Genomic DNA, 14,697 nt, shown 5'->3' on the forward strand with positions numbered 1-14,697 from the left:
GATGTAGGTGATTTTTTGTATATTATATTTATTTCATTTTTTTTTGGATTTTTTTCTTGATATTAATTGATATTTTTCTAGATTTGAGTTTAAAATCATAATAAGTATGTTAAAAAGAATAATGATATCTTATTTGTTATTTATTGAGCTTTACTTTAAAGAAATTGACCGATATAAATAGGAAAGAAATCATAGGTAAATATATTTTTATTATTTTTGGTGGGTAATAACTCTTTTTTTTTCTCTTTATGTCAATTTCTTTTTTTTTTAAAGTAAACTTTAAGAACTAATAAAATATTACTAGTTATAATTAAGCACCATGAAATTTTTCAGGGTAGTTAAGGTAAAAATTTTATCTTTAATTTTTTTTTCATTTTTATTTTATTAATTTATACAAATTTCTCTGAATTTTCAAAATTTAAGTTTTTTCCACATGTCGATCTTACCTCTCATGACATGCAACTTTACGAGAAAATTGGACAGAATCTCATTGGAGGGATCAAATTAAGAAAATGTCTAGAATAGAGGGATGTAATAAATAATAAAAAGTAAAGAGGTCGCATTATGTATACCTACAACTCAGCTCGCAGTGCCAGTGTAGTTTAATTCAACCATGTTTTAGCGTAGTACTTTATCTGCTCTTCCACTTTCCATCAGCACATCACTACCGTATTTAGCATCTTTCCGGTGGGTGCATCTCCCTCCGATCACTCTCCCATTCCAAATCAGATCAGCTAAATATATTATAATTTGGGAAACCTCAAATATGAAAAGATGATGGAAGGATTGAGATCCAAAATCAGAGTAGCAATAGTAGTTATAGTATCAGCATGGATCGGAATCCTTGCTTTGTACGGTTTATTAAAGCCGATCTCCAATGGCTGCATAATGACTTACATGTATCCTACTTACGTTCCTATTTCTACAAATGGCGGCGTGTCGTCTGCTAAGTATGGATTGTATTTATACCATGAAGGTTGGAAGAAGATTGATTTTAATCAGCATCTTAAGCAGCTTAGTGGAATTCCTCTTCTTTTTATTCCTGGAAATGGTGGCAGTTACAAACAGGTAAGCTTTCCTTTTTATTTATTTATTTTTGGATTCGCTGTTGTTTAATTGTTTTTCTTTTTTTTATTTCAATTTCTTTTAAAGAGATCTTTCTATTTATTTATTTATCAAGAGATCTTGTAATTAGTAATTCCAGCTCGCATTAGTTAAATGAGACCTTGCTCTTTTATTTTTTCTTTATTTATTAAGAGATCTTGCAATGAGTAATTCCAGCTCGCATTAATTTAATGAGATCTTTAACTACTTTTTTTTAAAAAAAATTAGATCTAGGGTTATGTAAATTCTGCGTGTTCTTATTTTATCTGTGTGATTGTTTGTGTTCTGAAACAATATAAATGGGTTTTAAGTTTTTTTTATTTTTTGACTATCGGATTCAATTATGGTCATGTTGAGTTGTTGAAATGGGGTTTTAGTTTCTTGCCTTGCCGTACTTAGATAATGTTGATTACGAGTGGAAGATTCTGGTCTAAAATACATTTTTGGTCATCGGATGTTAAATGAATGTCCTACCTAGCAAGGATAGAAAAATCTTGAACCTGTTGAATTATATGTAAATCAACAAGTTGTAAAAATGGGTTAACAATTGGTCGATTGAGTTTCTTTATGGTACCTTTCTTTTTGGCAGAAGAAACTGCATATTCTATAACCTATAGAAATGGAAGTGGAAAGATTAGATGTATATCATACCCGACAGCCCCATTTATTTGGTGTAAGAAGGATTGTTTGCACTGCACATTCAAACACTTGAAATATTGAGCTATAGTTTTATGCTGGTCTCTTCACAGGTTAGATCCCTGGCTGCAGAATGTGATAGGGCGTATCAGGGAGGTCCACTTGAACAGGCATTTTATCAAGAGGCTTCCCTGACTCCCGAGGAGGGAGGGGAAGATATGGATATAGCTGGCTTCCAGTTACCTAATCAATATAGTAGAAGGCTGGATTGGTTTGCTGTAGACCTTGAAGGTGAACATTCTGCAATGGATGGTCGGATACTGGAAGAGCACACAGAATATGTTGTTTATGCCATCCACAGGGTATTGCTTATTGTGTTTACATTTTGATCTGCAAATAGCACACCGAATTAGTTTAATCATCCAGCTGTTTCTTCTTTACAACCTGCTGAACTTCCATCAATTTATGCCGTTGATGCATTTAAGTACCTTTTATCAATCTTGAAGGTTTTAGTTTCACTAACTGTTCCTTGTTTAGGTTCTCTTTCTACATCCTTACTTATACTTGAACTTCATCAATCATACCTTGGTTATGTTATCTTACGATACCCAGCTTTGGTTATGTTATCTTACGATACCCTGCTTTCTCGCAATTAGAAACCTCAATTCCTCAATTACTTATTAAGTGGTTGCGCATGCAGATTCTGGATCAATATGAAGAATCTCGTGCTGCCCGAGAAAAAGAAGGTGCTGCTGCCTATGGTAGTTTGCCAAAAAGTGTCATATTAGTTGGACATTCAATGGGTGGTTTTGTTGCTAGAGCTGCACTCATCCACCCTCGTTTAAGGAAGGCAGCTGTCGAGACTGTTCTTACTCTTTCAACACCACACCAGTGAGCTTTGCAGCCTTTTCATTCATGTATCTGTATGAAATTTCATTCATCAATTAGTTTTTCACTTAATTCACCTGTTTATCCAGATCACCTCCTGTGGCATTGCAGCCATCATTGGGTCACTATTTTTCCCAGGTGAATGAGGAATGGAGAAAGGGATATGAGGTCCAAACCACTCAGACAGGACATTATGTGTCTGATCCATTACTCTCTCGTGTAGTTGTTGTCTCCATCTCTGGTGGCTATAATGATTATCAGGTATAATCACACTCCCTTTGTTCCATAGAGTGTTTGGGTTTCTATGTTTTGTTTTTCTTTTAAAATGGTGGCCGAGTGAGCTACCACTCCGGGGCCGAGAGCAACTTGGGTAGGGTCCCCTCTCTGAGGGTTGTTTTTCACAAGCTGGAATTCGAACCTGAGACCTCCTATTACCAGGAGAATCTCAGCAGCGTGCACCCCACTTGCAAGCCTAGCTTGCTTCCGCCAGACCAAACCCACTTGGGTTCTGGGTTTCTATGTTGGTTTGTCTCAAAATGCATGTCCTGTCAAATAATTAATCGCTTTATTTCATACTATCCCCTCATTTGGAAAAGACTTTAACCACCCATTCAGCGTTAACAGAATAAATGATTTGTTTGGGGGAAAAAGGTGGGCAAAAAATGTGAGTTGGCATGATATTTATTGAGTTTTCTTAATTTGTGTGAAGTTACACAGAACGTTACAGGAGCATTTATTTTATTTCTTTGAAGGGGTGGGAGTATTTAAATTGAACAAGGATTGTCAGATGTTTTCTTTGAGCACTTTATCTGTTTTTGCTGATGTTGATGCAAAACCCTTCATACATCCACTAAACTAAATTATGACAGCTAAAGAATGTCAAATTGATGTGAAGTTTCATATGTATGATTATTGTTGTTTATCCCTATGTTCTGCATATGGTACAAGTCCCCAGTAATTCTCAAATATAGTTATCAAACTTAACACCTGAAAAATTGAACTTTGCTCTACTTTTTTATCACATACAATATATCAATCATTTGCGTTGGACATAATTCTTACTTTTGTGTTATGCTCTTACTTTTTCATCATATGGTAAAAATTTTTACATTTTGACTTTCAGGTTAGAACGAAGTTAGAGTCCCTCGATGGTATTGTGCCACCCACCAATGGTTTTTTGATAGGTAGTACAGGAATGAAAAATGTTTGGTTGTCAATGGAACATCAGGCTATTTTGTGGTGCAACCAGTTAGTTGTGCAAGTAAGTGTGTGGTCTCTACCAGAATACATGCCTGTACCACAAACATTGCTGAAATGTACATGTTCCATGTAGGTGTCACATACTCTCCTTAGTCTGATAGACTCCAAAACAGGCCAGCCATTTCCTGAAGCTAATAAGAGACTTGCAGTATTTGCAAGGATGCTTCGTAGTGGGATACCACAGAGTTTCAACTGGATGTCATCTCATAGATCAACATATGTTCCCTTAAAGGATGTGAAAAATGCAACTGGTATTGTCTATCTTGACTCTATCTTTTATCAGCTGACATCTATTGAAGTTTTATAATTTCTGTAAGAAAGCTCGCTGAAGAAAATAAATGATTGTGTTTTATGAACTACTTTCAAACTCTGTGAAATCATTTAGGTAATGTATAAATATTTGTGACATGCAGTAGCGAGAAATTTGATGGATTAAAATGTTCAATTTTTTTCCTGTTCACTGAGATGATAAAGAACTAAAGAATTAACTAGAAAGAGAGAATTCACGAGTGCAAATATATTAGCAACAAAGACAAGTGAATGATTAATTAAAGATCAATAGTTAGATATATGCCTGTTGTTAGTACTGTAGTAAAGGGAGATGATATCACATCCACATTGTGCTGTCATCACCTTCACATCCACTGATGCTGTCACCTTTACATATACCCTACTGATGCCATCTTTTGTTATTGATTGTGCTTTGTTTTCTTTTTTTCTTGTACCATGTTAGAGGTGGTGCTTTTCACTACGAGTACTAACCAAGAGTTCGGAAAAATTAAAGGATGGGTGCCATCTTCGAAACAGGTTTTCAAAGGGCAAGGAAAAAGAAATGAAAAATTTCTTTAAACCAGCGTTATGTTTTCCAGATAAATTTCATAAGTGTGATTTGGAAACTGTTAGATCCTAGGGTTTCTTCCATGTTGTTTGACCACTGGATGACAGTCAAGCAGTTTAAAAGTGGCTTATCATGTGAAATACAGCTGGAAGGCAGAATAAGTAGTATAAGAACAAGGAGAGTATGTGCGCTTGGTTTTGGGATTATAGCTGGCAGGACTCTTTCTTAGGTTGCATAATGTGGAAAACAATGTTTTTCTTATAACTAAATGACTTTATTTTTCAAACTGTCAATGATTTATTTTGACTAATTATGAATTTGAAGCGACAGTCCATGTTGTATTTGCAGGTTCTCAAGTGCATCCTTTTTCCAGTTGCCCCAACAATGTTCACTGGAATGATGATGGCCTTGATAGGGATTTATATATACAGACAACAACCATGACTGTTTTGGCAATGGATGGGAGGAGACGATGGTTGGATATACATAAATTGGTTAGCTTCGTTAAAGCTTCTCATTAGTAGTTCCAAAACGTTTTAATCTATATTTTTTCTCTTCAACCTGACTCCTACATGTAAATGTTTTAATTGCTGACTCTCAAAGTTGATTTAAGCCTTACCTCCCATTTTAAGTCAGGTTGGCACCTGGTTTTATTTCTCCTTTCATTTTCATTTAAATTTGGTATGTAAATGAGCCTCAATACATGTCCAATTTAACTGTCCTGGAATTTGGTAAATAATCTACAAACGTTGAATAATGTTCTAGGCTTTGTAGTTCAAGCTTCTGAATTTGTGCATTTAAAGATAGGTCTGTGGTTTTAAATATTCGACTTTTTCTTTCTGATAGACCGCTCTAAAAAATGTGGAGTTACTTGTCTGCAATTTATGTGCATAGGGGTCAGATGGAAAAGGACACTTCATGTTTGTAACAAATCTCGCTCCATGTGTTGGGATTAGACTTCATTTATGGCCTGATAAGGGGAAATCTGCTTCAGAAATGGCTGCAAGTAAAAGGGTTCTAGAGGTTACAGCAAAATTGGTGCAGATTCCATCAGGACCAGCACCAAGACAGGTACTAAATATGTTTATTGCATTCTTTCATGTAAATATATTTACCATAATTATATTTGGTGCTGCCTGTCATTTATATTCCCTCTGTGTCTTGTATTAGGGAAATTTATGATATGTTATGAGGTCTAGTTTCTCTAGCTATTAGAGATTAGCTGGACTGTTATTTCTCAAGTGTGTGATAGACTTGCTCTTATTTCTGAATATGCTCTCTCTCTCTCTCTCTCTCTCTCTCTCTCTTAATCAGATTGAACCTGGAAGTCAGACCGAGCAAGCTCCTCCATCTGCTGTACTCTGGCTGAGTCCTGAAGATATGCATGGTTTCAGATTCTTGACTGTCTCGGTTGCTCCTCGACCGGTATTGTTGGCCATTCTTGCTTCTTTTCCTTTTCCATGAATGGTTTCGGCATCAAATTAGTCTGCATCTTTTTACTTTTCTCTCAAAGTTCTATTCCTCACATTGATTATTTTTTAGGAGCATATGTTCAACATCATTGCCTTGCCTTGTTTTGTCAAATTAGTGATAGCTGTAAACATAAACTTTGGAGGAAGGGAAATAACTCTGGGCTGCAACTACACCAAGCTGTACACGAACAGCTCAGGATTTGCTTAGTAACAGGATTGTGAATTAACCTCGATCAAATCTTAGTTGCATGTCCACTGAAAACTCCTGCCAGTTCAACAGAAGAGTGATTATGAATTAGCTTGGCAAATAAATTTGTAATATTATAATAGTTTCATCTACTATTGTGTTTGACACAACAACAACGATCAAGCACCAATCCTGAACTAGTTGGGGCTGGCTATATGGATCCTTTGTGCCATTCCATGTGATCATGTATCGAATCTGCCTCAAAATTGGGAGATTTTAAATCCTCCAATACTACTTACTTTCACGTTAACCTAGGTCCCCCTCTTCTCCCCTACTATTGACAACTTATCACTCCTTCCAACGATGCCCTCTTGTGTCCTACTTTTGTGTCTCCTACATGTTTCTTAATCCATATACACGTGCTCTTTCGAGTAAATATTGGAGAACCTAAAAAATATCTCACACCAATAATGGTTCAACTAATATGTAAATCACATGTTTTGATTTTTGGCAATTCAGAGTATGGTCTCCACCAGTACTTCAATCACCAAAAGAGCTGAGTTACTGCTTCTTATATTAGGTTGTTTGTATTAGACTTTTCTCATCTCTGCATTCTTTTGAATGGTGCTTTTATGCTTTTGTTCACTGATGCTTTGAAATGGTGGTAATTGATGTGATTAATTCTGATGGTCAGACAATTTCAGGCAGGCCTCCACCAGCAGCTTCCATGGCAGTTGGTCAGTTCTTTAACCCAGATGATGGAAAGAGAGATTTATCTGCTCAGTTTATGCTTCTATCTAGCCATTCTCAGAAGGTTAATGTTTTTTTAAATATGCATACTTCTTAGGGTTGTAAGACATGGAATCTTAAAATAATGGGTTAGTTAAATCATGCCTTTTCAGACAACTGGCCTTGAAAGTTTCATAACTTATATCTGTGCAGGAATTACTTTTGAAGGAGGATCATCCCCTCGCTCTCAATTTATCATTCACTGTTAGCTTAGGCCTTCTGCCCATTTCTTTATCTTTGACGACCACAGGGTGTGGGATACAAAGGTCTGGCCTTCTGGCAGAAGAGGTTGGAGACATGGAAAACAGTAGTAAGGAATTTTATTTATTTCTAGTCAGCCAATTGTTTAATATTTATGGATCTACATGTAATCCTCTTTTTCTCAAGCATGCATAATTGCTACAAATCTGTCTTGAGGCGTTCTATAAGATATCATGGATTTCCTCACTGCTTCATTTTCACTGCCCAAATTAGTTTCACTGATGGATTTATCAATACTGCACTTTGAACTGTGGGTTTCGACTCTTGTGAACTCATTCCATGCCCATTTCAGTAATTTTATTTTGACTTGGATACAAATCCCTTTGGTTAGATGATATAAACCTGTAGACAGCTATCATTTATCACATTCCATGTGGATTTATTTACAATTGAAGGTTCTCCTACACATGTCATTTTCCCACTAAGTTAGCTTTCCTGTTATTCAGGGCTTTGTAAACTGCGGTGTTTTCCACCAGTAGCGCTTGCCTGGGATCATACATCAGGTCTTCACATCCTTCCAAATTTGTTCAGTGAAACTATTATGGTTGATTCCTCACCTGCCCTATGGAGTTCTACCCAGGGGTCTGAAAAAACCACCATTATGTTACTGGTATGATGGTGTTTACATGTGCGTGCGTGCGTGTGTGTGTGTGTGTGTGTGAACTCTTATGACAGTGGTTGCATGTGTACTCTTATACTGTAGATATATAGATGTAATGTTTTAGCTTTAATTGTTAACCATTAGAGGTCTTTATCTCTGTATGCTTCTTCAGGTTGATCCTCATTGTTCGTATAAAGCAAGAATTGCTGTTTCAGAAACTGCAGCTGCTAGCAGATTTTTGCTTTTGTATAGCTCACAGGTGATTCTAGAGCCTCCTGTGAATTTTCTGCATAATATCAATTTTATTTTTTTTTACTTTAAATGTTAATTTTGGAAAGTGCCTTTGTTTTCTTGCATTTTCTTCTTATAATTTGCTATTTTTTTGACTGCTTCTCTTTGAAACATGTCATTTAAAGGCAATTCCTTAAGCATGCAATTGTGGTTAGATATTGTTGGGCCTTTTGGTATGATTTAAATCATTGAAGAGTTACCGGAGTAATAAAATGAAAATTCAGACCTGAGTTTTGGAGGATGTGGTGTAATGTTTACAACCTTCTGTGTTGCAATGGTGTCGTGGTACCTTTGGCTTTAAAACACAAGGCCAAAAGAAAAGAATTGCAGTTGCAGGATTAATGTGGAATGCAGAGGTAGAAAGAATTACTTTTAAGTCATCCAAAGGTCCTTAAGATGGGAGTATCTAACCATGAGAAACACTTAAATTGGATAGAGACGTGGATGCATTATTGTTTTCCTTCATGGTTAATTTATCCATATAGACATTGAGCCTTTACATATATGGGATTATGTCTTGTTGGAGACATGCTTGCATGGGTTTATTTGTTAAAGGAAAAAAGAAAAGTAGTGATTTGTCAAATCAGATGCCCCAAGAGATGGGAATGGCTTGATGCTGTTATGATGACTTTCTCATATTAATGATTCTTAGTGTTACTTCTTGGGAAACCAAAGTTATATCATGTCATGAGTTTTCTTTAATGCAGATAGTTGGCTTCTCCATTGCGGTTATCTTTTTTGCTCTGATGCGACAAGCACATGCATGGGATCTTGATCTGCCCATGCCTTCAATGCTGGTGGCTGTTGAGTCCAATTTGAGAATTCCATGGCCATTTTTGCTTCTAGGCTTCGTACCCATTTTGTTTTCCTTGTTCATTTCCTTGCTAAAGTCTCAACCACTTCCACCATTGGCAAGCTTCGTATTTGTATCAACGATTTGCTATGTTTTTGCAAATGGATCTGTGATTCTTCTGGTATTGGTTTCACAATTGGTGTTCTATGGGGTTGCAATCATACATGTTTTCATCAAGTCAAGGTTGGTATGCTTGTCCTCTCTTTGCTCCATACTATGTGGATATGGATGACATGTTTACCAATGTTTCAAGTGTCTTAGTCGAAGAACCCCCTGGGGAAGGAGGGGCGGCATGCAAGGGAGAGAGTGAAAACAAAAGAAAATTGCTGTTTTTATCATTCCATATCTGATTGGTTATTATTTTGCTTAAATAAAGCAAGAAGGTCTCACAATTTTTCAAGTGCATTTGGAAACATTTTGAGAAGTGACCTTCCTATTAAAGAATATATTATATGCCCATAACTAACTTCTTTTGCATAATTAAATTTATTTTGACCATCACCATCCACAACCTTACCCTAGAGGTGTCTGCAGATTATCAATGGGAACTGATAATCATGTGATGCACACAGGATCTAAGATGGGATTCCTTTTCTTTTCTTTTTTTCTCTCTTTATCATAGCATAATGGAGCTCCTACTTTCTTTCCTGTACCTCAAATGAGTTATCCATTTGGTATTAATATGTTAAAGTATCACATTTGATGCTGAACAGCAAGAGTTTATACTTTGCAGGTGGCAAGAATGTGAAGGAAATATTTGCTTGGCATTTCTTCATTGGTTTATTAATTTATCCTCTGGTTTCTTTTCATTAAAGGTAAGGTACACTGGGATAAATTGTTGTGTAATCTCCGTTTTCGATGTAAAATGGCATAATCAGCTGAATAACAAAAGTTTAAGGCCCTGTTTGGCATTGCAGTCTAACCGTGCTTTTGAAAATTCTTGAATTCTTTTTTTTAGCTTCAAATTTTTTTTGGTGTTTTTAGATCGTTTTGATGTTCTAATATAAAAAATAAAATTTTAAAAATAAAAAAATATATTATTTTGATGCATTTCTGAGCGAAAAACATTTTGAAAAGTAACCTTTACTATACTTCCAAACAGGCCTTAAGTAGTCCTTCGGACTGGAAACCACTCCACTTTACAGAAAGCCGGGAGAACTTTGTTCGGTAGTCTATTTGTGCTGATTTCTCCTTATTCTCTCATGGTCACGGGGCATATTTATCTCCTTTTATATTTGTTTTCCCCTAATTTATGGGCACAAGTTGTGCTTTAGCTTGCTCACCTGATCTAATTTGTTCATAAAGCAGGTTGTGAGGGTTCTTAGAGTCAATCCGTTACTTGTTACTGCACTGACTGCTATTACCTTGGGGTGCTTTGTCCAACCAGCACTGGGTTTATTCATATTGATCTTGTCTCATGCTTTATGCTGTCATAATGCGTTGTGCAGGTACTTTTCAAGTTTGAATTCCTTGTACTTATCATTGTTGTGCATTCACTTCATTTTCAGAACAAGTGATACCCGTCCTAAGCATTTCTCCATGTTTGTGTAACAGTTTTTTTACGGCTTCCTTTCGCAGCCATGCACGAATGAAAGAGTTGCTTGATTTTAAAGATGTTGGGAATGAAAGATCTCAGCAATTTGCATCTAAACATGATGCTGGACTCGACCAGAATTTCCAGCTGGAAGAGAACAGCTCCAGTAGTCCTGACTCTTCAAGAAGTTTTGGGGACACCCAATTAGAGATATTCCATCACCGGCATGGTTTATTGATTCTGCATCTCCTTGCAGCGCTAATGTTTGTCCCCTCTTTTGTGGCGTGGTTGCAGGTATGAATAACGTGTTCTTTCCTCTATTGGCCTTGAGTATTGAATGTATCACTTCTGCAACGACTTAGTTTGACCATCTGCTTTGCATTTTTGCGTTGGCACATAGCCAATATAACCCATAGATCTGGCAACTCAAGCTGAGACATTATTTTATGACCACTATAAGCTGCGGCCAAATTTCCAAGTTTAGAAATGAATGATATAATTGTTTAAAAGCTCCCCTCCCCTTCCCCCCTATTTCCCACTCTCTCCATCCCCCCCCCCCTCCCTCCCTCCCTCTCTCATGCATGGTTTCAAATGGAATATATTGCTCCTCAATGATATGTTAGATTTGTTTGCTTCTCAGTAAAAAATAATATATCTAATGTGCTTCACATGAATTTAGAAATAGTTTATGGATGTGTAGTTATGTGGTTACTGTTGCACAATATTCAATCTACAGTGTTTGCATATTCTGTGTGTGCTTGCATAATATCGTACCTTGCATAAATTCATCTCTAGTTCACAAGGATACTAAAGCACCAAGATCTTCATAGTGTATGCACTGTGCTTCTTGCACTTCTGGTTGAACATGATCTGCCCTTAATAGCGGAACTTGTGTGACTGCAGAGAATAGGCATGGGTCATAGCTTTCCATGGTTCCTTGATTCAGCTCTTTGCATTGGTGTCATTCTTCATGGTATCCTCAACTCAAAGCCTGAGTTCAACTCCATCTTTTCCTTCCCAGAAATATTTGGGAAGGAAGTGAGATTGGACTTCATCTACTTGCTCGCCGGCTACTATTCCTATGTTGCTGGTTTGGGCTTGGTGCCATACAGAGTATTTTATGCCATGGCTGCTATAGGTTTCATATCTTGTGTCATGAGGATCTTATATAGGAGGAGCAGGGAGAAGGGAGAGCCACGTTTTGGCAGAAAAAAGCGTTCTCATAGACATTGAGGACATGTAAAAAGCATCAGAATTTTAGAAGACATCTTGTACAAGCATTTGTGATGGGAGGTGGCTTGAAATGAGCATTCAGTTTCTGCAGTAATAAGCCTGCAATCTATGAAGGGAAGTGATCTTGCTAACAGGTGAAGGGTAATACAGAAACAAAGAAGGAAATTTTGTTGTTGTACCATGAGGCCGATTTTTTTTTACTTTGCATTTTTGTTTGTATATGAGCATTTTGTTTTGAGATCATAGGAGAGAAGGGACTTGCTTTTGCGATTGGCATAAAACAAGGCCATTGTTGGTGCAAAGCAAGGTGATCCTTCAAGAGTTTACTTGCTGAAGATTTGGTCTCTTTGGTTTTATTTATGATTTTTGTTAGATTATTACCTTAATCTGAAATTGCATCAAACTAGGAATTAACTATGTTCTCTAGATCTTATGGCTAGCCTGTTAGATCATCTAACAGCAGACGATAGGATTTAACAGGTGGAAGCGGTCTGGGGTTAGAGCTAATGGTATGGGACTAACTCATCTTTTTATTCATAGCTGAATGAATGCCTATAGGTAATGCAGGCAGCAAGAATGAAGCTTCCGCTGAACTCTGGACGATAAGTTACTGGCTGAGGACATTAAAGAGCATCGATTTTCTTTGGGCAAACCTCAAAAAAGTCTCCAGTCTATAGGGACATTATCGATCAGGTCCAGAACTAATTTTTCTCCTTGATCAAGTCCCCTTCCATACAGATTAATACTCAATCATTTCTTCGAAGATGAGATCATGGGCAACTAGGGCTTCAACCAGGACCCCCCATTCTCTAACATGACCCTCTTGGATATCATAGCAATTGGATGGGGAGGTAGAAGTGCCAAGGATCATAGGCTCCGTGAGATTGTTGAACCGATCAATAATTTGAATATTCCTCATTTATCCAGCTTTTCCAAAGCCTTCTCGAGGGAAATGACCCCTTCCCCTTTCAGTAGTTGTGTGTTGTCCACCTGTTTTTGAGTTTATGGGTTATGCTAGTGGTTTCATGGTTGCTGGATTCGGTGGTGTATAGGGAGGGAGGGAATGAATTCATGATCCTTAAATTAGTGTAGACTTTAGACCCCTAGATTTAGCTACCTCCATCCCTAGTTCTCAAAATTATGCAATTGTAGCACTTGAGGTCTTGGCCAGCAGTTGAAGGGATTTGTTCTCTTCCTCTGCATCCTAGATTTAAACCTCACTGTGCACGCTTGTCATCCCCGTGGTGTCTTACATGCTTACTGGGTTTACAGGATGTTCAGTGAGCCATGAGATTAGTCGTGATGCACGCAAGCTGGCCTGGACACTCACGTAAATCAAAAAAAAAAAATTATGCAATTGTAACTTATCTAACTCTTAATTTTGACCTTTTCTCTTCAATTAAGTTTAAATAAATTATTTTTTAAATCCTTTTTCTTCAATTTCTCTTTAATTAAATCCTCATAATAATCCAAACTCAATTGTTTACCCGTAATACTCAATGATTGTTGGTCCAATTAATTTCAGCTTTAATTATATTTTTATTTTTATCTTTTTAATTTTTATGCATTTTTTGTATTTTTGTAATTTTTATGATTTATTTTTTAACACACAAAAATTAAATAAATATAACAAAATGATTAAAATGTACTAAATTTACTGAAAATACATATTTTTTAAAAAAAAATCTAATTTTTTGAAAAAATATACACAAAAATGAGATTCAAAATTGAGTTATCACAATGATTATTTGGACTTAGAAAATTAACGAACTACTAAAAAAATATGAAGAAATCATTAACACTAGAGTATCTATCTATCAAATATATGGCCATAAAATATATCCACAAAATATTCTCACAAAAAATGCAAACATATTGGAGAATTCTTAGATAAAAGTTATGTGTTCAATCTGGTGTTCTTAATTTTATAACTCAGTAGTTTAATATTTCAACATTCAAGAACAACGATAAGCTCAACAACTTAAAAATCAGCTTTCTATCATAGGAAAATGAACAATTTCTTCAAAATAAGATAATTTATCTTTTATTTTCTTTGAAAATGAGAGGAAATTTGGGTTCAAATTTAAATGTGATGGGCGTAAGATAAGGTGCATACATACACACATCATCAAGTTTAAATTAGCATTTATTGCATGTAGGTTTACATATAAGATTTTTTGTAAATTGAAAGGATAGTTTAGTGATAAAAGGATAGCATTTAATACATGATCATATCATGTATTACAACCTTGATTCAACATGATGTTGGTCCAACAAGAATCCATCGTCACAAAAACTCGTATATAAACACGGCCATCTTCTTCTTCATTATATTATATATTGATATTATCATAACCAGCACCGAAGCTTTTAACGTCATAGTCCAAGTCTATAATTTCTTGAAATCTTCAAGTGTGAATCAATATCTCCCCTCACGACGTCCCCTCCAATGTGAAAGCGCCCGCCCAAATAGCCAGGATCAAATTATTACCAGAATACTTCATCGTCAGTAGCCAAATGGTCTAGCACCGCCGTCGCAGAAAACCCAGAAAATTCAAATGCGGCACCGCAAGTCATGACCCTATCCTGTGACTTTACCTTATGGGATCCCTTGGTCTTGTCCTTGGATTTGCAAGACGGGTGCATGCGACACCCTGTGCACCGTGGCTTACAGCATTTTCCTGTGAATTTGGAGTGGTTTGTGGGCTTTGATGGGACCTTGGTGAACAATCCGGCTGTTGGAGGTGCAT

The 14,697-nt window shown here is 36.4% G+C and overlaps 1 protein-coding gene and 1 long non-coding RNA gene across 4 annotated transcripts; one reads left to right on the forward strand and one right to left on the reverse strand.

Moving 5' to 3' along the window:
• Positions 1-590: 590 nt before the first annotated feature.
• On the forward strand, positions 591-12,333 carry LOC118058128 (uncharacterized). Of its 3 annotated transcripts, none has more exons than XM_073412345.1 (18): positions 591-1,068; positions 1,854-2,102; positions 2,441-2,631; positions 2,718-2,889; positions 3,752-3,889; positions 3,962-4,139; positions 5,075-5,220; positions 5,621-5,797; positions 6,041-6,151; positions 7,080-7,199; positions 7,328-7,484; positions 7,882-8,045; positions 8,209-8,295; positions 9,035-9,363; positions 9,914-9,995; positions 10,486-10,628; positions 10,735-11,008; positions 11,618-12,333. In XM_073412345.1, exons 1-18 carry the CDS (start codon positions 775-777, stop codon positions 11,945-11,947), a joined length of 3,342 nt encoding a protein of 1,113 aa, XP_073268446.1. In that variant the 5' UTR covers positions 591-774; the 3' UTR covers positions 11,948-12,333. The 3 variants fall into 3 exon arrangements, with proteins under 3 accessions (XP_073268446.1, XP_073268454.1, XP_034926725.1); XM_073412353.1 differs by having other exon boundaries at positions 10,759-11,008; XM_035070834.2 differs by having other exon boundaries at positions 10,489-10,628.
• LOC140956110 (uncharacterized) lies at positions 10,186-11,619 on the reverse strand. Its single transcript, XR_012171135.1, has 2 exons — positions 11,489-11,619; positions 10,186-11,174 (listed from the first exon to the last, which is right to left on the reverse strand). It is a non-coding gene; the product is annotated as an uncharacterized lncRNA (long non-coding RNA).
• Positions 12,334-14,697: the final 2,364 nt, after the last annotated feature.

Source organism: Populus alba, chromosome 1 (genome assembly GCF_005239225.2).
Source record: "Populus alba chromosome 1, ASM523922v2, whole genome shotgun sequence".
In the NCBI taxonomy this organism is placed as follows: Eukaryota; Viridiplantae; Streptophyta; class Magnoliopsida; order Malpighiales; family Salicaceae; genus Populus; species Populus alba.